The sequence below is a fragment of the Salmo salar genome, chromosome 04 (genome assembly GCF_965601325.2).
Source record: "Salmo salar chromosome 04, fSalSal1, whole genome shotgun sequence".
NCBI classification, from domain to species: domain Eukaryota; kingdom Metazoa; phylum Chordata; class Actinopteri; order Salmoniformes; family Salmonidae; genus Salmo; species Salmo salar.
In genome coordinates, this window is record NC_138294.1 from 66,231,370 (window position 1) to 66,258,367 (window position 26,998).

The following is a 26,998-nucleotide window of genomic DNA, read 5'->3' on the forward strand; positions in this document are numbered from 1 at the left end:
GAGCTTTGGTTGTGAATGGTATGAACTTTGAACTCTTATTCACTAAAGAAGTGAGACATCCTAGCCATTGAGTTAGCAACAGCAGCTGTAAACATGGGCTAGGAAAGGATGGATGACGTATCCAGTCTAACACACAATGAAGATACTACAACGTATCCAATTTACCACCAGAGACATTCTTCCGAGGACAGCATGATCTCTGTTGGCCAACACGACCAGCATCTACGACCAACCTACCGAAGCACAGCTCAGAGTAAATATTTATTGCATTTTCCTTTTCCAAATGGGCGGTAATTTAGAATACATAAGATAATGTATTTACGAAAGCTTAGCTTCTCCCTTTGTTCCTCAGTCTTCCCGCTCTTTCATTCAAGCCCATTGTAGAATAATAGTGAAGACATCAAAACTATGAAATAACACATATGGAATCATGCAGAAACCAGAAAAGTGTTAAACAAATAAAATTATAGCCACCCTTTGCCTTGATGACAGCTTTGCACACTCTTGGCATTCTCTCAACCAGCTTCCATGAGGTAGTCACCTGGAATGCATTTTAATTAACCTGTTGGGTCTAGGGGGCAGCATTTGCACGTCTGGATAAAAAAAATGTACCCGATTTAATCTGGTTACTAATCCTACCCAGTAACTAGAATATGCATATACTTATTATATATGGATAGAAAACACTCTAAAGTTTCTAAAACTGTTTGAATGGTGTCTGTGAGTATAACAGAACTCATTTGGCAGGCAAAACCCTGAGACATTTTCTGACAGGAAGTGGATACCTGATGTGTTGTATTGACTTTAAACCTATCCCATTGAAAAACACAGGGGCTTAGGAATATTTTGGCACTTCCTATTGCTTCCACTAGATGTCACCAGCCTTTACAAAGTGTTTTGAGTCTTCTGGAGGGAGATCTGACCGAACAAGAGCCATGGAACGATGATGTCCCATTAGACACCTGGCGCGCGAGTTCATGTTGGGTACCCTCGTTCCAATACGTTATAAAAGAGTATGCATTCGTCCACCTTGAATATTATTCATGTTCTGGTTAAAAAAGGCCCTAATGATTTATGCTATACAACGTTTGACATGTTTGAACGAACGGAAATATATTTTTTCCCCTCGTTCATGACGAGAAGTCCGGCTGGCTTACATCATGTGCTAACGAGACGGAGATTTTTGGACATAAATGATGAGCTTTTTTGAACAAAACTACATTCGTTATGGACCTGTGATACCTGGAAGTGACATCTGATGAAGAGAATCAAAGGTAATGGATTATTTACATAGTATTTTCGATTTTAGATCTCCCCAACATGACGTCTAGTCTGTATCGCAACGCGTATTTTTCTGGGCGCAGTGCTCAGATTATTGCAAAGTGTGATTTCCCAGTAAGGTTATTTTTAAATCTGGCAAGTTGATTGAGTTCAAGAGATGTAAATCTATAATTCTTTAAATGACAATATAATATTTTACCAATGTTTTCTAATTTTAATTATTTAATTTGTGACGCTGACTTGACTGCCGGTTATTGGAGGGAAACGATTTCCTCAACATCAATGCCATAGTAAAACGCTGTTTTTGGATATAAATATGAACTTGATAGAACTAAAAATGCATGCATTGTCTAACATAATGTCCTAGGAGTGTCATCTGATGGAGATTGTAAAAGGTTAGTGCATCATTTTAGCTGGTTTTATGGTTTTGGTGACCCTGTCTTTGACTTGACAAAACATTACACACAACTCTTGTAAATGTACTGTCCTAACATACTCTAAATTTATGCTTTCGCCGTAAAACCTTTTTGAAATCGTAAAACGTGGTTAGATTAAGGAGATGTTTATCTTTCAAATGGTGTAAAATAGTTGTATTTTTGAAAAATTTGAATTTTGACATTTATTTGGATTCAAATTTGCCGCTCTTGAAATGCACCTGCTGTTGATGGAGTGCACCACGGGTGGCACGCTAGCGTCCCACCTAGCCCCAAGAGGTTAACAGGTGTGCCTTGTTAAAAGTACATTTGTGGCTATTTGAATATATTTTGATATGTTTAACAGTTTTTTGGTTACTACATGATTCCATATCTGTTATTTCATAGTTTTGATGTATTCACAATTATTCTACAATGTAGAAAATAGTAAAAATAAAGAAAAACCCTTGAATGAGTAGGTAGTGTGTGTGTATGACCGGTAATGAGTGTATGTGTGTATGTAAATGTGTGTGTATATATATATGTATATATATACACACACACTCCTCCTCCACCAAACTTTACATTTGGTACTATGCATTGGGGCAGTAACAGCACTTACAGTTGACCGCTGCAGCTCAAGCAAGGCAGAATTTTACGAACTGATTTGTTGGAAAGGTGGCATCCTATGACGGTGCCACGTTGAAAGTCACTGAGCTCTTCAGTAAGGCTATTCTACTGCCAATGTTTGTCTATGGAGATTGCATGGCTGTGTGCTCTATCTTATACACTTGTCAGCAACGGGTGTGGCTGAAATAGGCAAATCCACTCATTTGCAGGAGTGTCCACATAATTTTGTGTATATATATATATATAAAAAATAAAGGGAACACTTAAACAACACAATGTAACTCCAAGTCAATCACACTTCTGTGAAATCAAACTGTCCACTTAAGAAGCATCACAGATTGACAATAAATTTCACATGCTGTTGTGCAAATGGAATAGACAACAGGTGGAAATTATAGGCAATTAGCAAGACACCCCCAATAAAGGAGTGGTTCTGCAGGTGGGGACCACAGACCACTTCTCAGTTCCTATGCTTCCTGGCTGATGTTTTGGTCACTTTTGAATGCTGGCGGTGCTTTCACTCTAGTGGTAGCATGAGACGGAGTCTACAACCCACACAAGTGGCTCAGGTAGTGCAGCTCATCCAGGATGGCACATCAATGCGAGCTGTGGCAAGAAGGTTTGCTGTGTCTGTCAGCGTAGTGTCCAGAGCATGGAGGCGCTACCTGGAGACAGGCCAGTACATCAGGAGACGTGGAGGAGGCCGTAGGAGGGCAACAACCCAGCAGCAGGACCGCTACCTCTGCCTTTGTGCAAGGAGGAGCAGGAGAAGCACTGCCAGAGCCCTGCAAAATGACCTCCAGCAGGCCACAAATGTGCATGTGTCTGCTCAAACGGTCAGAAACAGACTCCATGAGGGTGGTATGAGGGCCCAACGTCCACAGGTGGGGGTTGTGCTTACAGGCCAACACCATGCAGGACGTTTGGCATTTGCCAGAGAACACCAAGATTGGCAAATTCGCCACTGGCGCCCTGTGCTCTTCACAGATGAAAGCAGGTTCACACTGAGCACGTGACAGAGTCTGGAGACGCCGTGGAGAACGTTCTGCTGCCTGCAACATCCTCCAGCATGACCGGTTTGGCGGTGGGTCAGTCATGGTGTGGGGTGGCATTTCTTTGGGGGGCCGCACAGCCCTCCATGTGCTCGCCAGAGGTAGCCTGACTGCCATTAGGTACCGAGATGAGATCCTCAGACCCCTTGTGAGACCATATGCTGGTGCGGTTGGCCCTGGGTTCCTCCTAATGCAAGACAATGCTAGACCTCATGTGGCTGGAGTGTGTCAGCAGTTCCTGCAAGAGGAAGGCATTGATGCTATGGACTGGCCCACCCGTTCCCCAGACCTGAATCCAATTGAGCACATCTGGGACATCATGTTTCGCACCATCCACCAACGCCACGTTGCACCACAGACTGTCCAGGAGTTGGCGGATGCTTTAGTCCAGGTCTGGGAGGAGATCCCTCAGGAGACCATCCGCCACCTCATCAAGAGCATGCCCAGGCGTTGTAGGGAGGTCATACAGGCACGTGGAGGCCACACACACTACTGAGCCTCATTTTGACTTGTTTTAGGGACATTACATCAAAGTTGGATCAGCCTGTAGTGTGGTTTTCCACTTCAATTTTGAGTGTGACTCCAAATCCAGACCTCCATGGGTTGATAAATTGGATTTCCATTGATTATTTTTGTGTGATTTTGTTGTCAGCACATTCAACTATGTAAAGAAAAAATTATTTAATAACATTATTTCTTTCATTCAGATCTAGGATGTGTTGCTTAAGTGTTCCCTTTATTTTTTTGTATACATATATACAAATACATACAGTGGCAATAAAACATATGTGAAACCTTTGGAAATACCTGGATTTCTGCATAAATTGGTCATCAAATTTGATCTGATCTTCATCTAAGTTACAACAATAGACACACATAGTGTGCTTCAACTAATAACACAGAAATTATTGTATTTTCCTTGTCTATATTGAATAAATCATTTAAACATTCAGTGTATGTTGGAATAAGTACAGTGGGGAGAACAAGTATTTGATACACTGCCGATTTTGCAGGTTTTCATACTTACAAAGCATGTGAGGTCTGTAATTTTTATCATAGGTACACTTCAACTGTGAGAGACGGAATCTAAAACAAAAATCCAGAAAATCACATTGTATGATTTTTAAGTAATTAATTTGCATTTTATTGCATGACATAAGTATTTGATCACCTACCAACCAGTAAGTATTCCGGCTCTCACAGACCTGTTAGTTTTTCTTTGAGAAGCCCTCCTGTTCTCCACTCATTACCTGTATTAACTGCACCTGTTTGAACTCATTACCTGTATAAAATACACCTGTCCACACACTCAATCAAACAGACTCCAACCTCTCCACAATAGCCAAGACCAGAGAGCTGTGTAAGGACATCAGGGATGAAATTGTAGACCTGCACAAGGCTGGGATGGGCTACAGGACAATAGGCAAGCAGCTTGGTGAGAAGGCAACAACTGTTGGCGCAATTATTAGAAAATGGAAGAAGTTCAAGATGACGGTCAATCACCCTCGGTCTGGGGCTCCATGCAAGATCTCACCTCGTGGGGCATCAATGATCATGAGGAAGGTGAGGGATCAGCCCAGAACTACACGGCAGGACCTGGTCAATGACCCGAAGAGAGCTGGGACCACAGTCTCAAAGAAAACCATTAGTAACACACTACGCCGTCATGGATTAAAATCCTGCAGTGCACGCAAGGTCCCCCTGCTCAAGCCAGCACATGTCCAGGCCCGTCTGAAGTTTGCCAATGACCATCTGGTTGATCCAGAGGAGGAATGGGAGAAGGTCATGTGGTCTGATGAGACAAAAATATAGCTTTTTGGTCTAAACTCCACTCGCCGTGTTTGGAGGAAGAAGAAGGATGAATACAACCCAAAGAACACCTTACAAAATGCTTTGTAAGTAGGAAAACCTGCAAAATAGGCAGTGTAACAAATACTTGTTCTCCCCACTGTATGTGAACTTCTAAGCTGATGACTTCTCCAAATGCTAATTGGAATCAGCTAACCTGTAGTCCAATCAATGAGCCGAGATTGGAGATGTTGGTTAGAGCTGCTTTGCCCGATAGAAAACACTCACAAAATGTGAGTTTGCTATTCACAAGAAGCATTGCCTGATGTGAACCATGCCTCGAACAAAAAAGATCTTAGACCTAAGATTAAGAATCATTGACTTGCATAAAGCTGGAAAGGGTTACAAAAGTATCTCTAAAAAGCCTTGATGTTCATCAGTTCACAGTAAGACAAATTGTCTATAAATTGAGAAAGTTCATCACTTTTGCTACTTTCCCTAGGAGTTGCCATCCTGTAAAGATGACTGCTAGAGCACAGCATGCTCAATGACATTAAGAAGAATCCTAGAGTGTCAGCTAAAGACTTACAGAAATCTCTGGAACACGCTAACGTCTCTGTTGACGAGTCTACGATACATAAAACACTAAACAAGAATGGTGTTTATGGGAGGACACCACGGAAGAAGCAACTGCTGTCCAAAAAACATTGCTGCAGGTCTGAAGTTTGCCAAAGTGCACCTGGATGTTCCACAGCACTACTGGCAAAATATTCTATGGACAGATGAAACTACAGTTGAGTTGTTTGGAAGGAACACACAACACTATGTGAGGAGGAAAAAAGGCACAGCACACCAACATCAAAACCTGATCCCAACTGTAAAGTATGGTGGAGGAAACATCATGGTTTGGGGCTACTTTGCTGCCTCAGGGCCTGGACAGCTTGCTATCATCGACGGAAAATGTAATTCCCAAGTTTATCAAGACATTTTGCAGGAGAATGTTAGGCTATCTGTCTGCCAATTGAAGCTCAGCAGAAGTTGGGTGATGCAACAGGACAACGACCCAAAACACAGAAGTAAATCAACAACAGAATGGCTTCAACAGAAGACAATACGCCTTCTGGAGTGGCCCTGTCAGTGTCCTGACCTTCGATTGAGATGCTGTTGCATGACCTCAAGAGAGCAGTTCACACCAGACATCCCAAGAATATTGCTGAACTGAAACAGTTTTGTAAAGAGGAATGGTCCAAAATTCCTCCTGACCGTTGTGCAGGTCTGATCCGCAACTACAGAAAACGTTTGGTTGAGGTTATTGCTGCCAAAGGAGGGTCAACCAGTTATTGAATCCAAGGGTTTCCATACATTTTTCACCCTGCACTGTGAATGTTTACACGGTGTGTTCAATAAAGACATGAAAACGTATAATTGTTTGTGTGTTATTAGTTCAAACAGATCTCAACAAACCATTTCTGTATTGAACTCGCTTTGTGCACAGGGGCACTGTCATGCTGAAACAGGAAAAAGCCTTCCCCAAACTGTTGACACAAAGTTGGAAGCACAGAATCGTCTAGAATGTAATTGTATCCTGTAGCGTTAAGAATTCCCTTCACTGGAAGTAAGGGCTTAGCCCAAACCATGAAAAACAGCCCCGAACCATTATTCCTTCTCCACCAAACTTTACAGTTGGTACAATGCATTGGGGCAGGTTGCGTTCTCCTGGCATCCGCCAAACCCAGATTCATCCGTCGGTCTCCTCGATGGTGAAGCATGATTCATCACTCCAGAGAACACGTTTCCACTGCTCCAGAGTCCAATGGTGGCAAGCTGCACACCACTCCAGCCGACACTTGGCATTGCGCATAGTGATCTTAGACTTGTGTGCGGCTGCTCAGCCATGGAAACCCATTTCATGAAGCTCCTGACGAACAGTTATTGTGCTGATGTTGCTTCCAGAGGCAGTTTGGTACTTGGTAGTGAGTGTTGCAACCGAGGACTGACAATTTTTACGTTCTGTGAGCTTGTGTGGTCTACCACTTCACAGCTGAGCCGTTGTTGCTCCTAGACATTTCCACTTCACAATAACAGCCTTTACAGTTGACTGTGGCAGCTCTAGCAGGGCAGATATTTTATGAACTGACTTGTTGTAACCCTATGACTTGTTGGAATCCTATGACAGTGCCACGTTGAAAGTCAATGAGCTCTTCAGTAAGGCCATTCTACTGCCAATGTTTGTCTATGGAGATTGCACGGCTGTGTTCTCAATCTTATATACCTGTCAGCAACAGGTGTGGCTGAAATAGGCAAATCCACTAATTTGCAGGGGTGTCCACACACACAGTCCCCGCAGCAATGTTCCAACATCTGGTGGAAAGCCTTCCCAGAAAAGTGGAGGCTGTTATAGCAGCAAAGGGAAGACCAACTCCATATTAATGGCCATGATTTTGGAATGAGATGTTTGACGAGCATGTCCACATACTTTTGGTAATGTAGTGTAAATATATACAGTCAGTATACTCAGTGTACAGTTGAAGTCGGAAGTTTACATACACTTGTCTTGGAGTCATTAAAACTCGTTTTTCAACCACTCCACAAATTTCTTGTTAACAAACTATCGTTTTGGCAAGTCGGTTAGGACATATACTTTGTGCATGACAAGTCATTTTTCCAACAATTGTTTACAGACAGATTATTTAACTTATAATTCACTGTATCACAATTCCAGTAGGTCAGAAGTTTACATACACTAAGTTGACTGTGCCTTTAAACAGCTTAGAAAATTCCAGAAAATTATGTCATGGCTCTAGAAGCTTCTAATAGGCTAATTGACATCATTTGAGTCAATTGGAGGTGTACCTGTGGATGTATTTCAAGGCCTACCTTCAAACTCAGTGCCTCTTTGCTTGACATCATGGGAAAATCAAAAGAAATCAGCCAAGACCTCAGAAAAAAATGGTAGACTGGTCAACTATGTAAAGAAAAAAGTATTTAATAACATTATTTCTTTCATTCAGATCTAGTCTGGTTCATCCTTGGGAGCAATTTCCAAACGCCTGAAGGTACCATGTTCCTCTGTACAAACAATAGTACGCAAGTATAAACACCATGGGACCACGCAGCCGTCACACCGCTCAGGAAGGAGACGCGTTCTGTCTCCTAGAGATGAACGTACTTTGGTGTGAAATGTGCAACTCAATCCCAGAACAGCAGCAAAGGACCTTGTGAAGATGCTGGAGGAAACAGGTACAAAAGTATCTATATCCACAGTAAAATGAGTCCAATATCAATATAACCTGAAAGCCCGCTCAGCAAAGAAGAAGCCACTGCTCCAAAACTGCCATAAAAAAGCCAGACTACGGTTTGCAACTGCACAAAGATCGTACTTTTTGGAGAAATATCCTCTGGTCTGAAAAAGAGGGAGGCTTGCAAGCCGAAGAACACCATCCCAACCGTGAAGCACGGGGGTGGCAACATCATGTTGTGGGGGTGCTTTGCTGCAGGAGGGACTGGTGCACTTCACAAAATAGATGGCACCATGAGGTAGGAAAATTATGTGGATATATTGAAGCAACATCTCAAGACATCAGTCAGGAAGTTAAAGCTTGGTCGCAAATGGGTCTTCCAAATGGACATTGACCCCAAGCATACTTCCAAAGTTGTGGCAAAATGGCTGAAGGACAACAAGGTCAAGGTATTGGAATGGCCATCACAAAGCCCTGACCTGAATCCTATGGAAGATTTGTGGGCAGAACTGAAAAAGCGTGTGCGAGCAAGGAGGCCTACAAACCTGACTCAGTTACACCAGCTATGTCAGGAGGAATGGGCCAAAATTCACCCAACTTATTGTGGGAAGCTTGTGGAAGGCTACACGTAACGTTTGACCCAAGTTAAACAATTTAAAGGCAATGCTACCAAATACTATTTGAGTGTATGTAAACTTCTGACACACTGGGAATGTGATGAAAGAAATAAAAGCTGAAATAAATCATTCTCTCTACTATTATTCTGACATTTCACATTCTTAAAATAAAGTGGTGATCCTAACTGACCTAAGGCAGGGAATTTTTACAAGGATTAAATGTCAGGAATTGTGAAAAACTGAGTTTAAATGTATTTGGCTAAGGTGTATGTAAAGTTCCGACTTCAACTGTATATACATCTATAATGTCTATGTTTTAAATGTATGCACATTTTAAGTATTTTTGTCTGTATTGTCTTTATCGTTATGTGTCGGCTAATGTATTGGTGTCGGCTAATCATCAGCACTATTTCAAGGCCCTTTTTTAAGCCTCTGGGCTCAGCCAGCACCCTCTCTCTAAAGAACACAAAGAGTCAGTATGTTTGAGTATGTGCCGTGGCTAGCTGTCACTCAGGCTAATGCACTAACGCAGTATGGACGAGGCCCACAGCTGCACACATCCCAGCTGCCTCTGGACCGTCACACGGCAAATCCACCCCATTTCCACAGCTGCTCACTTCTCTAACGGAGGAGTTGTGAAGAAAAGAGGGGGAAAGTCACAAAAGGTATGAGCTTATGGGTACAGTATGCTCTCATGGTATTGAGAAGTGTCTGGCTGCTGGAGCTAGAATACCATTGTTCAGCCAGACTTCTGTTCTTTCAGTCTTGGCCTCAAAAAAAAAGATTTCATTTTATAGAATGTTTTTCCTCTGCGAGAAAGCCTGGCTTGAATATAATAATCAATCTGAAACATTGCTGGGAGCCTGAGAGTTTGCTTTAGGATTAAGCATATTTATATATTTAATTTAATAGACCATCCATAATAATTGACCCTCTTGCTGCCCCCTGTTGGATGTCTATGACATTACATCATATGGTGACAAGTGATGATTAACATTCAATTGCATTATACTCTAATGAGCATGCGGAGTTCCCCCATCAGAAAGTGACAGGTTGATATCTCAGCCAGGGGCTCTGGTTAATGGCATTATATCTTATCTAGATGTACATGTCAGAGAACCACTAGCAGCTGTGTATTATTATGCCATGAATGTTTCCATTCGTGATGAATAGTGTGTAATCTGGGGAGCTCTTCAAAATAGATTTTTAAGAAGGGCTGAGGGCTCCTTTCCTCAGTAAAATAATCACTGCCAAAACTAAGGTTATATTCAGTCTTGAAAAACTCTCTCTCTCTCGTTCCCTCCCCCCTCTTTCTAGAAGAGGGAATCATTGAAGATGTGAAGAGAACATCTTCCTCTACCAAAGATGCTTTAAATATGTCCATAGAATTTCCTTCAGTCGTTTTAAAAGCTTCCTTTCAGATGCCTTCTTTAATTTAATATTTTGGGTCATCTGAGTTCAGTCCCGAATACATACTTAGAGAACTGTAATACTTCTGAATATTAAGCTGCAGGAAAAGCAGGGCTCCATTGTTGATGAACCTAGCAGTGTGCAAAGACTGGTCTCTGAGTGGGAACAGCATCCCATTGTGCTTCCATCAGCAGAGGTCAGGGGATGCTCCATCAAGCAGGAAGTGGGCTGCTCACTGAGTGGGCATAGGCCTACTGAGGCTCCTATGATGGACGGATTCAGTAATGTACTTCCATATTCGAATGAAGGCTTAATTTGAAGTCTATTATTTCCTTAATCTGAATTAATATAAAAATGTATGCGGGGAATGGGCCAATGCGTCAAGAAATATGGAGATATAATGCAACCTCATAAATAACGGCAGCGTTTGTGTCATTCAAAGAAAGACAGGCCTGATTTCTCTGCTCAGGGAGCAGCACTACTTTCATTTTTTTGGATGATTTGGTTCTCTAAAACTTGATTAGAGAATCTCCAACCTCAGGAGTCTGATTATAGATGGTTAGTCCTGAAATGCCCTCATGTTTTTGAGTTACAGTAAAAGGCAGGAATAGATTAGGCATGCATGCTCAATATAATTTCAAGTATTTTGTTGAATTCCTCATATGGAAATGCTGTTATCTACTTTTAAGAATGTAAGATACAAGTGCCTTCAAAATGCCTAAATGAGGAGGGGCATCATACTCACAACAGTCTCTGTTTAGAGGCTCCAGATTGACCAAGGGTAGACTCTATCTCTAGTCAATAATCCCAAAACAGACAGCTTTACCCCATCTCCCAGGGGATGAGGAGGAGCTGAGGATTAAGTGGAGGTGACCCAATTAAGACATGGTTAAAAGAGGAAAAAACAGGGATTGGAGGCAAAATTAGGGATAAGGCCAGGGCAGAGTGAGTGTTGTCCTGTTGTGAAGTGGTGGAGGGAGAGGGAAGGCCACACCATACTCATGCAAAGTATTTACAACACAGTGTCAGATGACCATATCCTAACTTTACATTCACATGACCACAGTAACCCAAACCTATGCATTTTTAGTCACAACTGTGGGAAAAGAATAGAGTCAAAATGTGACTAATACGCGCTTGTTTATGCCTGATATTTTATCTGCAGAACTATGTCCTGGAGCTTCTTATGATTTTTTTATCAAAGCTGGCACAGTGAACACCTAACATAGTTTATACTTAAAAGAAGGCCCCTGGTCCAGGAGATGAAAAACAGAGATATGCCATTGACAGCAGTCAGCTCTTAATTAAACAATATGCACCATGGACTTTGGCGGTCCAACACATATCATATGGTAATATTGGTAAGCGAATTATGTTAATAAGGCAAAAACACATCATCGTTTACACAGAATTCCAGAATTAACACGTGCATGGATATTTGCTGTGATAATTGGCAACGTGATTTCATAGTCACACTCGCCATGATGCCAGTTTTGCAACGGTAATTAAAATCTTAGCCTATACCTAATGAATAGGCCACTTAAATTACCATTTTAAAAATGAGACGTCAATAAAATGTTCAATTAACTCTGTCTATAGCAGGTTTTTACTCGTTTGGAAGTATGGACGCTTTTTAATTTCCCCAAAACAACTTCCAAATAATGAGTTGCACCCCCTTTTGCCCTCAGAACATCCTCAATTCATCGGGCCATGGACTCTACAAGGTGTCAAAAGCGTTCCACATGGATGCTGGCCCATGTTGACTCCAATGCTTCCCACAGTTGTCAAGTTGGCTGGATGTCCTTTAGGTGGTGGACCGTTCTTGATACACACGGGAAACTGTTTAGCGTGAAAAACCAAGCAGCGTTGCAGTTCTTGACACACTCAAACCAGTGCGCATGGCACCTAGTACCATTCCCCGTGCAAAGGCACTTACATCTTTTGTCTTGCCCATTCACCCTCTGAATGGCACACATACACAATGCATGTCTCAATTGTCTCAAGGCTTAAAAAACATTATTTAACATGTCTCCTCCTCTTCATCTACACTGATTGAAGTGGATTTAACAAGTGACATCAATAAGGGATCATAGCTTTCCCATGGATTCACCTGGTCAGCCTATGTCATAGAAAGAGCAGGTGTTCATAATACGTTGTTCACTCAGGGTATGCTCCAACCGTTCACGTTTCAATATTTGCACACTTGCTTCCCCCGAATCTGGAAATACGCTACAAAATCTTGACTCAAAGTGTGTATTATGGCTTAATTACTGTCCAAGGCTTCACAAAAAGTCTAAAATCTATTTGGTTTTAATGTGACTGTGTTGAAATAAATGAAACTTTACATTCAAAACAGCCTAATATCGAAAGCCACGTTGGGCTGCTACAGCATCCCTCACTCAGTCGGGATGCATGCCGAAGTGCATTCAAACTCTCACCGTTGTAAACATTTGTCAAACCCTCGAGAAAAGTTTCCCAATATCAAAAACAAAGCAAAATTGCAGTATTTGTCTTACTTACCATTCAAACTGAGGGAACAAATAAGAACAAACAACAATAGGAACGAGTTCTTTGGGAAAGCCATGCTGTTCCTCTCGTCTTATCCAGTCCTTAGAATGAAACTAGTTGGTTTGCCCGCACAAGGAGAGCGCGAGCCAGTCTGGACTGCAGGGAAGGAAAGCGAGGGAGGGGGGTGAGGGCGTGGAGTTGCAGAAAAGGTCTGTCGTCTACTCTATTGTACTGTCTGTAGGAGAACATTTTGGATTTCCAAATTCCTTCCCCCTTTCCTTTTGTATTTAGTGAGAAACACGAGTATTTTTCTTGGGAGAAAGAAATTATATCAATTACGGATGGTAAGTTTACATTATGCCTGGAATAACACCTCTTGGCCAACACGGTATCTCATTTGGCTATCTTTATGTAACAAGCTTTCGTCCCTCTCCTCGCCCCTACCTGGGCTCGAACCAGGGACCCTCTGCACACACAGAAAACAGCCACCCTCGAAGCATCGTTACCCACCCCGCTAACTAGCTAGCCATTTCACATTGGTTACATTCACAATAGGGTGGCTGTATCATGAACTAGGACTGATAAATGAAATTAGAAAATATGATTTATTGTGCACATTAACCCTAAACCATTTCTATGAGGATATAGCATGAATATCATCAGCTAATGTAATAATCCAATAAGGTAATGCCATGGCATAAAAGGATTGGAACAAGGAATTAACATTCTATCCTATTAACATGACCCTTTGTTCTCTATAGGTAAAGAAATAGCCTACTGTAAATTGGAAGAATATTGGAAGAGATGCAATGTCCACCAATCCAGGCTGTATCACATCCGGCCGGGATTAGGAGTCCCATAGGGTGGCGCACAATTGGCCCAACGTCGTCGGGGTTTGGCCGGAGTAGGCCTTCATTGTAAATAAAAAAAAATGTTTTATGGGCCCTTGTAAACACAGTAGTGGCCCCAACTCTCAACCCTAGAAAAAGGGCTTCTCCAGGGTGTCTCAGCTTGCAGGTCGTTAATGACCTCGGCTGTTTTCATCACTTGACTGTCACCTCCGCTAACAGCTGCAGCAGAGAGGGGCTCCAGAGTGAAGCTGCCACTCCAGCTGTCCTGCAGGGCCGGCTCCCCCTCCATACACTAACCGGGCCTGGGACACAGTGCAGGGGGATATAGGGTTACAAATGGATGGAAGATCAACCCATAGGGCAGACATGAAGAACAGTGGCAGTTATAGAGCTATGTTGAGCTATGTTGAACAATAGATGTAACAGGACACATATGTTATGTTTTTACATTATTTTAGGTTGTGCAGGATATCTGGTTCGGCAATATGTTTTCTTTTTGGTGAATTAAACATTCAATCTCCTCAATGGTGGTATATTTAGACTTCTAAATCTAACAAGGACCACATCAGAAACAATGGTGAACAATTAGTGTTAATATTTTACTCAAGAATTTCTGCTTACAAAGTGATCTCTACAGGTACCACACTGTCAGTGTAGTTAAGGTCACCTACATCCATCACACACTCTGCATGCATTACCCCATGTGGGTGTGTTTGTTCACCTGCGGGTACAAACAGTCATCACTGTACACAGTAGGAATTGACATTGCTACCACCCCTGCAAGTGCGCTAAATCTGGTCCAGTGGATTTAGAAAGAAGGTCACAAAGGCAGCATGTAGCACAGTCCCTTGAGGCCGAGGTACAGTAAAGTCCAGACTATAGAGCAGAGAAGGCAAGTCTGAAGCAAATGTGAAAATGCCATTGACGTGGACCCAGAGCCCAAAATCCTTTATTTTCTATGTGATAGAGAGAAGGCAGAAAAAGACGATTCCATGCTGACATTTCATTTTCTCTATCTCAAATTGATTGTACCTTTCGCTCTTGCTCTGTCTCTCTTTCTCTCTCCCTCTCTCCCTGTTATAAGTAATTAAGCATTTCACTGTTAGTCTACACCTCTTGTTTACAAAGCATGTGACAAATAACATTTGATTTGTATCAGAGTTTCCCATCTGTCTCTCACACAGTTGTGTCACCGAAGAGCAAACAGAGAGGGGAGAGATGGGGGTGACAGTAAGGATTTAATGGTCAAACACCATTAACACACACACAAATTACTTTACTAGGAGACAGGTGCCAGTTCAGATGATCTGCACACTCTCGTTAAGTCTCCAAGTTGACTTTTCCAGAATGATTGTGGTCTGGAAAGACAAGCGTGACTTTTGTAGACTCAACTACAAGACTGGAGAGACTCCGCTCTCTCCACTGGCTTCCAGTTGAAGCTCGCATCCGCTACAAGACCATGGTGATTGCCTACGGAGCTGTGAAGGGAACGGCACCTCCATACCTTCAGGCTCTGATCAGGCCCTACACCCAAACAAGGGCACTGCGTTCATCCACCTCTGGCCTGCTGGCCCCCCTACCTCTGAGGAAGCACAGTTCCCGCTCAGCCCAGTCAAAACTGTTCACTGCTCTGGCACCCCAATGGTGGAACAAGCTCCCTCACGACGCCAGGTCAGCGGAGTCAATCACCACCTTCCGGAGACACCTGAAACCCCACCTCTTTAAGGAATACCTAGGATAGGATAAAGTAATCCTTCTAACCCCCCCCCCCTTAAAAGATTTAGATGCACTATTGTAAAGTGGTTGTTCCACTGGATATCATAAGGTGAATGCACCAATTTGTAAGTCGCTCTGGATAAGAGCGTCTGCTAAATGACTTAAATGTAAATGTAAATGTAAACTACAAGTGTCTCATGAACAAGTCAAGATCACTGTGACAAAGCAGGCTGTCACTTCATTAAAATGGGGTTCAAAAGTACAGCTGGACCAATACCTCATATCAATGAATTATTTTGTCTGAAACAGACAGGTTAACAAGAGCTTGATACTCAGTCAATAACACACAGTATTTGTGCTTTCCTGTTTCTTGGACATATTTTTGTAGAATGGTTGACAAAAAGTCATTATCTTGCTAGATTAATGTAATGCATATTCTGGAAATACCAGAATGATGACCGTTATGACTAATCATCACATTCACAAAACACATGATATCTCTATTCCTCACCCTAGTATCATATGATGAATCCACTCCCGTTGGGCTTACTGGGGTGAGGTCAGGTGCTGATGATGTGGAGGACATGAGGGAGAGATGAACCAACAGAGGATTAGGAGTAGCCCTGAGGCCCCTATATGCCGCGGCTAAATTGTGGCTGCCACTGCAACAATTCTTTTTTTGGGGGGGGGGGGGGGGGGGGGGAATTTTTCAGGATGGTAAAACTTTTTCAGTGTAAATTTAAATGACTAAAACCAGATGTAAAGTATGTAAAAAAGATAATGGAGAAATACATGATTTAATAAGATCATCTTTGAGAAGTAACAATGACCTAAATAAAAACTAGACAGTCAGAGAGAAGCTGAAATTCCAAAAATGTTATGGCATGGGGTCCCTGTTGATTTTGTTATGTTTGAGTCACTTCGATAGCATAAGAACAAGGCATAAGCCATGGCAAAATGTGTATAATTGCAGGAAATAATGTGTCGAATTAATGGTAATTAGCTTTGAAACTGCAATTTTTCTCACAGCCCCATGACAAATGTGTAGAATTGCAGGAACAAGCTTTCAAACTGTAAAATGTTTAAAGTTAAAAGTTGTAATATCACGTGCACAAGCACAGTGTAGTGCCTTTATTGCAAGCTCTAAAATAGCCAAGGCAACATTTATAGAATTGCAGGAAATTTTCTTTAAAACAGCAACATTTTGACTCTGCGGCCAAGAGGAAGGCCTCTAAAACTGTGCACCTGGCCACGCCCACTACCAAAGCCCCCGCCCTGTAACTTTGCCACCGCTGCTGAAAATAAATCCTAGGGGTAACACTGTCTGAGGTGTGACTGGTTTCCATAGCTGCCTGCACAGAACTCCTGTAACGCTCGTCGTAAGTGGTAGTTGAAGTGGACCAAGGCGCAGCAAAACAAAAGCGAAAACGAAAACGCACTGTTCTGTCAGGTACAGACACTAAACAGAAAACAACCTCCCACAAACACAGGAAGAAAACAGGCTGCCTAAGTATGATTTCCAATCAGAGACAACGATAGACAGCTGCCTCTGATTGGGAACCACACTCGGCCCAAAAACAAAGAAACAGAAAACATAGATCTTCCCACCCGAGTCACACCCTGACCTAACCAAACATAGAGAATAATAAGGATCTCTACGGTCAGGGCGTGACAGTACCCCCCCCCCCCCCAAAGGTGCGGACTCCGGCCGCAAACCTGAACCTATAGGGGAGGGTCCGGGTGGGCATCTCCACCTGGTGGAGGCTCCAGTGCGGGACGCAGATCCCCCTCTGCTTGGGGTTCCCCCCACTTTCGTGGAACCGGACCGTGGATCGTTGCCGGAGGCTCCAGACCCTGGATCATCGCCGGAGGAACCGGACCGTAGATCATCGCCGGAGGCTCTGGACTGGGAACCCCCGCTGGAGGCTCTGAACTGCCGACCGTCGCAGGAGGCTCCGGACTGCGGACCGTCGCTGGGGGCTCCAGACCGTCGCTGGGGGCTCCAGACCGTCGCTGGAGGCTCCGGACTGGGGACCGTCGCTGCAGGCTCCGCACCATGGATCGTGGCTACAGACTCCGGGCCATGGATTATCACTGGAGGCTCCGGGCCATGGATTATCACTGGAGGCTTCGTGCCATGGATTATCACTGGAGGCTTTCATGCCAGGGATCATCACTACAGGCTCCGGACCATGGATCATCACAGGAGGCTTTGTGCCATGGATTATCACTGGAGGCTTCAGACCATGGATCATCACTGGAGGCTTCGTACGTGGAGCCGGAACAGGTCTCACCGGACTGGGGAGATGCACTGGAGGCCGGGTGCGTGGAGCAGGCACAGAATATACTGGGCTGTGGAGGCGCACTGGAGGTCTGGAGCGTAGGGCTGGCACAACCCATCCTGGCTGGATGCTTACATTAGCCCGGCAAGTGCGGGGCGCTGTCACAGGACGAACTGGACTGTGAAGGCGCACTGGCGACACAGTGCATAGAGCTGGCACAGGATATGCTGGGCCGTGGAGGCGCACTGGAGGTCTGGAGCGTAGGGCTGGCACAACCCGTCTTGGCTGGATGCTCACTTTAGTCCGGCAAGTGCGGGGCGCTGGCACAGGACGAACTGGGCTGTGAATGCGCACTGGCGACACAGTGCGTAGAGCTGGCGCAGGATATCCTGGACCGAGGAGGTGTACTGGAGACCAGGAGCGCTGAGCCGGCACAATCCGTCCTGGCTGAATGCTCACTTTAGTCCGGCAAATGTGGGGAGCCTGCAATGAGCGCACCGGGCTGTGAATGCGCACCGGAGATACGGTGCGCATCACTGTATAACACGGTGCCTGACTGGTCACACACTCCCCACGGTAAGCACGGGGAGTGGGCTCAGGTCTCCACCCTGACTCTGCCAATCTCCCCGTGTGCCCCCCCCCCATTTTTGTTTTGGAGCTGCCTCTCGGGCTTCCGTTGTTGCCGGGACTCCCGATCTCATCGCCGTTCCTCCCTCGCTGCTTCCACCTGTTCCCATGGGAGGCGATCCCATCTGGCCTGGATCTCCTCCCACGTCCAGGATCCTTTGCCGTCCAGGATGTCCTCCCATGTCCACCTATCCTGGCCACGCTGCTTGGTCCATTTTTGGTGGGAGGTTCTATTACGCTCGTCGTAAGTGGTAGTTGAAGTGGACCAAGGCGCAGCGTGGTAAGTGTCCATGATTACTTTATTCATAAACACACTCAAACAAAATAACAAAAGCGAAAACGAAAACGCACTGTTCCGTCAGGTACAGACACTAAACAGAAAACAACCTCCCACAAACACAGGAAGAAAACAGGCTGCCTAAGTATGATTCCCAATCAGAGACAACGATAGACAGCTGTCTCTGATTGGGAACCACACTCGGCCCAAAAACAAAGAAACAGAAAACATAGATCTTCCCACCCGAGTCACACCCTGACCTAACCAAACATAGAGAATAATAAGGATCTCTACGGTCAGGGCGTGATAACTCCCTATCATTAAGATCACAGAATACAATGCTTCCCCCCCATCTCACTCGCTTTGATTACTTACTGATTGCAGACAGTCACCATGAAAATCCCTAACAAAGTGATTTGTTTCACACACCATCCAAAACAATCATGAGAAATAGTGAATGGAGAATTACGGGAGAAGAGCTGCGGGGATCAAAGTCAACTTAAAGGCGCTTCTCTCCTGACAAAACCTGCAATCAGTACAGGGATCTTCTCTCCTACAATGTTTGATTTTGGTGGTTGGTGTCTGTCTGGTTGAATAAGACCCCCCACTGTATGGGCTTACTCATGGTAACGATGCAGCATCAGGAATGTGTATTCTTCTCCTGACAAAAACCACCTCCATGGCCACAGGCACCTGCAGATCCCACCTGGATAGTAATCTTATACCAAAACTGGAGGCGTTCTGTCGCTAGGGAATGCTGGTGTGATGATATCTATGACTGTGTGAGTGTGAGAACCCTAACGTGCTTGTTCTTTTAAAAAAACGTTTAAAAAACCTGTATTGTTGGATTTTCACTTTCTACTGGGTTGATTGATTTGATGGCAAATTCATTAATTAGTGATGAGCTGTGGCTGCATTTGGTGTACATTTAAATTAAAATATAATAGTAGCGTACATCTTTTACACCTCCAATTGTTTCTTATTACTCTTTGGTTCCCTCATTGCCTTGCTGTTAAATTCGGCACCACTGTAAAACAATTACCAAACCACAGCACTCACAGACAACAAAACTGCTTGTGAAGACAACACAGCAAGATGTAGACTGTAGATAGTTCCAGATCAGTTCACCACAACACCAGTTAGGGCGGAGCACCTAACCCAATATGGCACAGGTTTTTGTTTCAAGACATTCAATGTGAGGCGGCTGGTATAAGCTAGTGATACGGAGCTAACGTGATTACCCTGAGCATTCTCCTCCTTGTTGCCGGGAGTGGTAGCTTGCACTGGCAGGTCTGGTTACACAGATTGGGAACCGAGTGTGTGTCCACAGGGGTGTCAGACTCGCCAGAGCCAAAAGCGAAGATGACATGCAAGAGCTGAGGACAATATCAAGGTCCTTTTTCCTCATCCTCCCTGTTCAGATAGTCTAGGGTTATTTCTGAAGGTCTTACTGAAGGTTTTGGCTTCCTAATACCTTAATTATAGGTCATAGGGTACAAAAAGTGACCTTGACCTCTCGTTGTTCTGCCTTTGAAGGAATATTAACAAAGTCAGCCATGTATGTCATTAGCTGGATCTGTATGGTCATGGTCCCCATGTAAGTGTCTGCGTTGGGACAGAAATTCACCTCAGGGTATCACACATTTCACTCATCTCAGTTGTGGCATTTCACTAATGTGTGAGACTCAGTGGGTAGGTTGAGTTTGATCTCAATGGTAACAAACATTATGTATGCCCTTTTGAGGTTACTCAATTCTTTCTGGCTAGTTTTCCTGTAGCTTATTCAACCAAAATCTGAATTCATCCAGTGAAAATCTTGTTAAATGTCTGAGTGAGTTAAGCAGCTAAATATTCATGCCACAGTATGACATTTCAAGGATCGTGATTAGGGGTTAATTAAAGTAAATTACAAATCAGTACTTATTTAATAGTTTATTCACATGACTAGTCATCAAAAGTACTGCGTTAGACAGCATTATTCAAGAACATGAGGTATAGTGCACATTAAAAGATCAAAGTGAATCCACATTGTCAGAAGATGCTTTTTAGCTAGTGGAGTATTCTCTCCAGACGGAAGCTTTGACAATACTGCTTATCGTTAATGGAGGGGAATTCAGAAACATGTGCAAGATTGTGCCAGGGGCTAAACAGCTCTAATCTAAAAGTTGGCTCATTGCAATTGAGTTTGAGTCTGAGTCCATGACATGTTTGTAATGATCATTGCCAGGTCTAGCTGAGGAGGCCTTTTGAATCATTGAGAAATTGTCTGATCTGCGCTTGGTGTGTGTGTAAGTAGAAAGGGGTTCTCTGAGGGGTTTGGGGGAGGGGTGCAGTCCCCACATTGCTCAGTTACAATGACATGTCTTGTGTTGAAGGGGACTCTAACATCTACGCTGACTCTTTATAGCAGCCGTTGCCATGGTGACCCCACAATATGCCATAATTAACTAATGAATCACCATGGAGTACCTCAGCTCAGACACATCCAGTTCTGGTTGGTCGGGTGAACAGAGGGGGTGGGACCTAGGCTGAATCCTAGGCACAATACTGGGCTGGGTAAAGGACAAGGGTGGGGCCAAAGAGGCACCCAGGTGGCCACTTGGAGCCAAATATAGTGCATTCTTTTAAAATGGGATCAGGGCACCTCTTAATCATCGCTAGAAGGCGAGACCATTTACACTCATTTCTCTGTGATCATATTATATCACTTCCTAGAACTGTCTCTTGTCATTTTTCTGTTCCCATTATATTGAGGGTAATAGTCTAATAGCTAATAGAAATTCAGCTCAGGACGGAATGATAAGTCGGAATATGCTTTTTTAAGCTGTGATTCTACATTTTCCACAACCACATAGGTTCCCTATCAAAAGCTTCCTTGAATGGCCATACTAATATAAACCAGCGACTACTCTTGGTTTTAAAAAACGTATCCTACTTATGATTTAGATATACATTATTTATCCCTTCCTCTTGATAAAGCTGTTAAAGATTAACACTTTGTTCTAAGTTGTGCACGTGTTGTGTTCAATTGTTCTTGTAATATTTTCGGTTCAGAACTAGGGTGTAAATGTAATGGTTGTAGCCTATGCTTCAGGTCAGCCTCCAGGCTTCTTTGACAGACCTGTGACAAGGTCCCTATCCTCACACACAGACCCAGACAAGGTCCCAATCCTCACACACAGACCCAGACAAGGTCCCTATCCTCACACACAGACCCAGACAAGGTCCCAATCCTCACACACAGACCCAGACAAGGTCCCTATCCTCACACACAGACCCAGACAAGGTCCCAATCCTCACACACAGACCCAGACAAGGTCCCTATCCTCACACACAGACCCAGACAAGGTCCCTATCCTCACACACAGACCCAGACAAGGTCCCTATCCTCACACACAGACCCAGACAAGGTCCCTATCCTCACACACAGACCCAGACAAGGTCCCTATCCTCACACACAGACCCAGACAAGGGCAGCCAATTCAGCAGATTTCACCCCCAAGCATGGCCTATGAGCATCAGCTGTTCTTGTAAAGGGGACTTTCATAGGTCGAAAACCTCAACCTTTGAAATTGTGAGAGTGCCAGAAAATATGAATGCTATTCATTAGTTCAGTTACATACAAGTCTTGTTCTATTTAGGTGATCAGGATTTCATATAGCCTGAATAAACAATAGGCAATGTTGTTCTGTGTGTCCTTGGCTATATGGGAAAAAACACTTGTCATCTCAACAATAAGTTGATTGTGCTATTTCATTTCCCCATTCTATAATGTCTGTCCCATTGTCATTAATCTCCTGACCAATCTATGAATGTCAATTATCTGTCCTCTTTGGTAAATTGAAAGGGTTTATATTGTAGCGACCTTAACCCAACACCTAGCGACCTCGTCAAGGGCTAACAACTAAGGTGTTGGCTTGAAAAATCACTGGACCTCGAATTCGCTACATTGGTGGCAGAAGCGGGATGGCGCCCTTGAGGGACTTGGTATAGAGAAGCGTGGAGATCCAAAAAAAGGGTGTAAAGTAGTGACCTTAAACTAGTGACATCGTCAAGAGGTTCAGACCTCTTGGCGTAACGGTTAAGGCACAGATAGAACAAGGAGCCAGATGTTTCACCAGATATTTAAATCTGAAGCATCCGGTTTAAATTTCCATTCACCACCAAATGGTGAAGAGAGGAAGCCCAGTGGTTGGCAGTGGGAGAGTATGAAGCGAGATGGAACTGGGCCGACATTCTACACATTTTCTCATCAATGAAACATTTAATCTCAATACGGTTTTCTGTTCACAAAACAAGAATCTGCTACGAACAGAGTGGACTAAGTTTTGTAGACTTTACTCTTTAAAAAAAAATTGCATTGTTTAGAAAGAGTGCAAGGACGAATTGAGTTATTGCACACACGCACTTCACATACTTTACTTTACTGACTTTATTGTCCCCATGGGGAAATGTTGTTGCAATGTCATGTACACGTTTAAAGTGGCGTTTAAATACAAAACAAATTGACAATACAACTTTCATAACAGTTACATACCAATAAAAAGTGTCTAACCTGCTGGCCTTACTGGGTCGATAGGAACATTAGTCTGAGATATTTAGGAGGGATATCACACCTGGCACAAATTATTGTCTAGTTCTGTTTTTCCTGCCGAGGGGTGCCCTATACCTGCGCCCAGAGGGGAGTAGTTCATAGTCTGGATACAGGGGGTGGCTTGGGTCTAAAATGATTTTGTGAGCCTTGCGGAGGGCCCTGACCTTAAAGATCTCATCCAAGCCTGTCTGTTTGACTCCAAGTACCTTGCTTGCTGTGGTGATAATCCTTCTCAGCATATTTCTCTGGCTGACAGTGGCATTGCCAAACCAACAAACAGTACAAAAAGTTTAAATACTCTCAGTGAAAGATTTGTAAAACAGAGTCAGTATAGTACAATTAACATTAAAAGATGCCAGGTTTTTGAAAAAGTAGTCTCTGTTGGCTCTTTTTGTAGATCAGGTCTGTGCATTTTCTCCACTGAAGCTTATTGTCCAAGAGGACACCCAGATACTTGTATTTCTCTACAATCTCTATGTTCTGACCGCACACACACTTCTGCCCACTATGCTTAATTTGCTCCCAATGGAAACGACAGGCTGTGGTGTATCTTGGGTTAGTTATAAAATATTTGGTTGGACCGGGGTTTGAGTCCCGGTCGGGGCTACTCCCCGAATTTGCTACAATATCAAACATCAGGTGAAGAGAGGAAGTGCACTTCCACCAGCAGTGTCTTCCAAAGCCTTCCTGTTCCCAGCACATCTTAAACATGAACAACTATTTTAGGGTGAGACAGTGAAGGCATCCAATTGTGCTATTAGTGAGGACAAGTGTTGAATGCTCCGAAGGCCTGGTGTGGGTGGATGGGGTGGGTATATGAGGAGTGTTTAGTGATGAGAACAGGGGTGAAGGTCCAAGTTGGCAGGAGAAGGGGGCTTATTCGGTGGATGTCTGATGCCATTTTTCCACAGTGGGCTTGAAGGAGAGCAGCAGCTGTGATAAGATGGGCAAGAACAAGAAAAGAGGAGAGGAGTGAGAATGTAAGAGAGTGAGCTAGTGCAGCTGTCTGAAAAAGGTCTGGAAAATAACAAAAGACTATTAACGGGAAGAGTTCTGCTTGACAGAAGAACCCTATTAAATGTCTTACCCGCCAAGGTTTAAATATAAGGTTGTTTGAGCTTTATGGGTTTACTTTATCAGACACTGCTATCACCAGTAACCTGGTTAAAAAAAATTGTTGTCTTTCATTATGTGAATATCTATGCCAGAGGGCTAGAATTTATTGATGTTAATGTGGTTCTTAATTGATAAAAATGTGCAAATCTTAAAGGCCAAATATTAATAACATATTGTTGCAGAGTAATTATGATCATAAGAGAAGCATAACAGAAACTCAGTGCAGATATTGAGTAACAGATTCTTTAACTGTGGATATTGTTACCTATATGTTAACCTGGAGGCTCATCCATGGAATACCATGATGTCACTTAAAGAGCAAGAGGGCTTGATGTATGGTTGAAGTCGTTTGAAGAGGGTAACATCATATCCTGTACTCCAAATGGAGGCATTTTGTTGACTGGCTTGTTTGAGTCTGTACACTACCACATATTTTTGGAAAGCCAAGTAGAATGATACAAATGGTGGGGAAAACACAGTGGTGGGTGCAAAATAGCTCTCTCTTCCAAGACATTACGCACACACAGCTGGGATGAAGGAACATGACTGATGTTTTTCACCCCTCCACAGAAGCCATATATTCAGGCTGTGTGATGATTCGATAAGGGCCACGGTTGACTGCAGTTCCAGAGCAGACAGGATGGGGGTGGAGAGGAGCATTAGGCAGTCTAATAGGGGATTTTTTTTGGCACTACCATATGACCGTCCTCAGGGCATGTTTGCAGCTGAAATAAATCACAAATTGCTAACATTGGTGCTGATATTGACTCATAATGAGATACAAGACGTCCATTAGCAAAAGCATGCCGTATTCTCTCTCAACATGGGCTAGGATAATAGATATGTGTTAATGAATAGCTGCCATACATATAATTGCCATGCACATACATACTCTGTTTTTAATGGCAATCATGAGTTCTGTATTTGTCTACAATTTTAGCGAGCTATCATTAAGTAATACTTTGATAACATCATTGAATTCCCCTTGGTGATGAAAATAATTCCTTGACAATCTGCCATGCACTATATACCAGCTCTGATGTATGGGAGGCATCAGAAGGAAATAATGCCATACAGTGAGCTCAAAAAGTATTGGGACAGTGACACATTTTTTGTTGTTTTGGCTTTGTACTCCAGCCCTTTGAAATTATGCAATGACTATGAGGTTAAAGTGCAGACTGTCAGCTTTAATTTTAGGGTATTTTCATCCATATCAGGTGAACCGTTTAGAAATTCCGGCACTTTTTGTACATAATCCCCCCATTTTAAGGGACAAAAAGTATTGGGACAAATTCATGTGGATGATACCATGATTACGGATAATCCTAAATGAATTGTAAAGAATGATGAGTGAGAAAGTTACAGAGGCATAAATATCATACCCCCCAAAAAATTATAATGTCCCCTGTTATTGTAATGGGCGAGAGGTAAGCATGTCTTGGGGGTATGATATTTGTGCGTAACTTTCTCACTTATCATTATTCACAAGTCATTCAGGACTATCCGTAATTATGGTAGCATCCACATTAATGTAGAAGTGTTTAGAAACATAGTCTATTCTTATTTACAATAAAAGTGACTCCAAACTGACACAATACACTATTTACCATTCAGTTCTATTGGGCACAAAATAATCTGAAACACAACCAAAGCAAACAGAAAATGCACAAGCTTGATGCAATCATTGCGTGCTTGGAATATGGGACCAAATACTAAACTTTTGACTACTTTAATAAACATACTTTTGGTCCTCTAAAATGGGGGGACTACGTACAAAAAGTGCTGTAATTTTCTAAACGGTTTACCCGAGATGGATAAACAAACCCTCAAATTAAAGCTGACTGCGTTTTAACCTCATAGTCATTGTATCATAATGAACTACACATTCTAGCATCTAGGCTATAGCCCATAGCACTACCATTTTATCACTCCGTAAAGGGAAATATAGTATTGTTTCTAACAAAGATATCTACATATATTTTAGTATGTTGTGTATCCCTGGAATTAAATCAGAATTCATGTAACCATTACAAAAAAGCACAGTGGTCTCTTTTTTCTGCACTGAATTAAATATTACCACAAACTTTTAAAAACCATGTTTACCTTTATTTTGAAAAAACAATTCAACACAATCGCTTTTTTGTCTTTTAATAGTAATAATGTATTATATATCTATATATTTTTTATATATATTTTTTTATCCCTTTTTCTTCACACTTTCGTGGTATCCAATTGGTAGTTACAGTCTTGTCCCGTCGTTGCAACTCCCATACGAACTCGGGAGAGGCGAAGGTCGAGAGCCATGTGTCCTCCAAAACACAACCCAGCCAAGCCACACTGCTTCTTGACACAATGCCCGCTTAACCCGGAAGCCAGCTGCACCAATGTGTCGGAGGAAACACCGTACACCTGGCGACCGTGTCAGCGTGCATGTGCCTGCCACAAGAGTTGCTAGAGCCCAATAGGACAAGAACATCCCGGCCAGCCAAACCCTCCCCTAACCCGGACGACGCTGGGACAATTGTATGCCGCCCCATGGCGGAACCAGGATCTCTAGTGGCACAGTTAGCACTGCGATGCAGTGCCTTAGACCACTG

General features: G+C 43.2%; 1 protein-coding gene across 2 annotated transcripts in view; it reads right to left on the reverse strand.

Annotated features, from left to right (window-relative positions):
- LOC106603454 (cell surface glycoprotein MUC18) overlaps positions 1-13,100 on the reverse strand; it is a 101,664-nt gene extending 88,564 nt beyond the window's left edge. For both annotated transcript variants that reach the window (XM_014197164.3, XM_045717159.2), the window contains exon 1: positions 12,951-13,100. In XM_014197164.3, coding sequence (XP_014052639.1) covers positions 12,951-13,014 — 64 coding nt within the window. In that variant the 5' untranslated portion in view covers positions 13,015-13,100. The remainder of the gene's footprint in view (positions 1-12,950) is intronic.
- Positions 13,101-26,998: the final 13,898 nt, after the last annotated feature.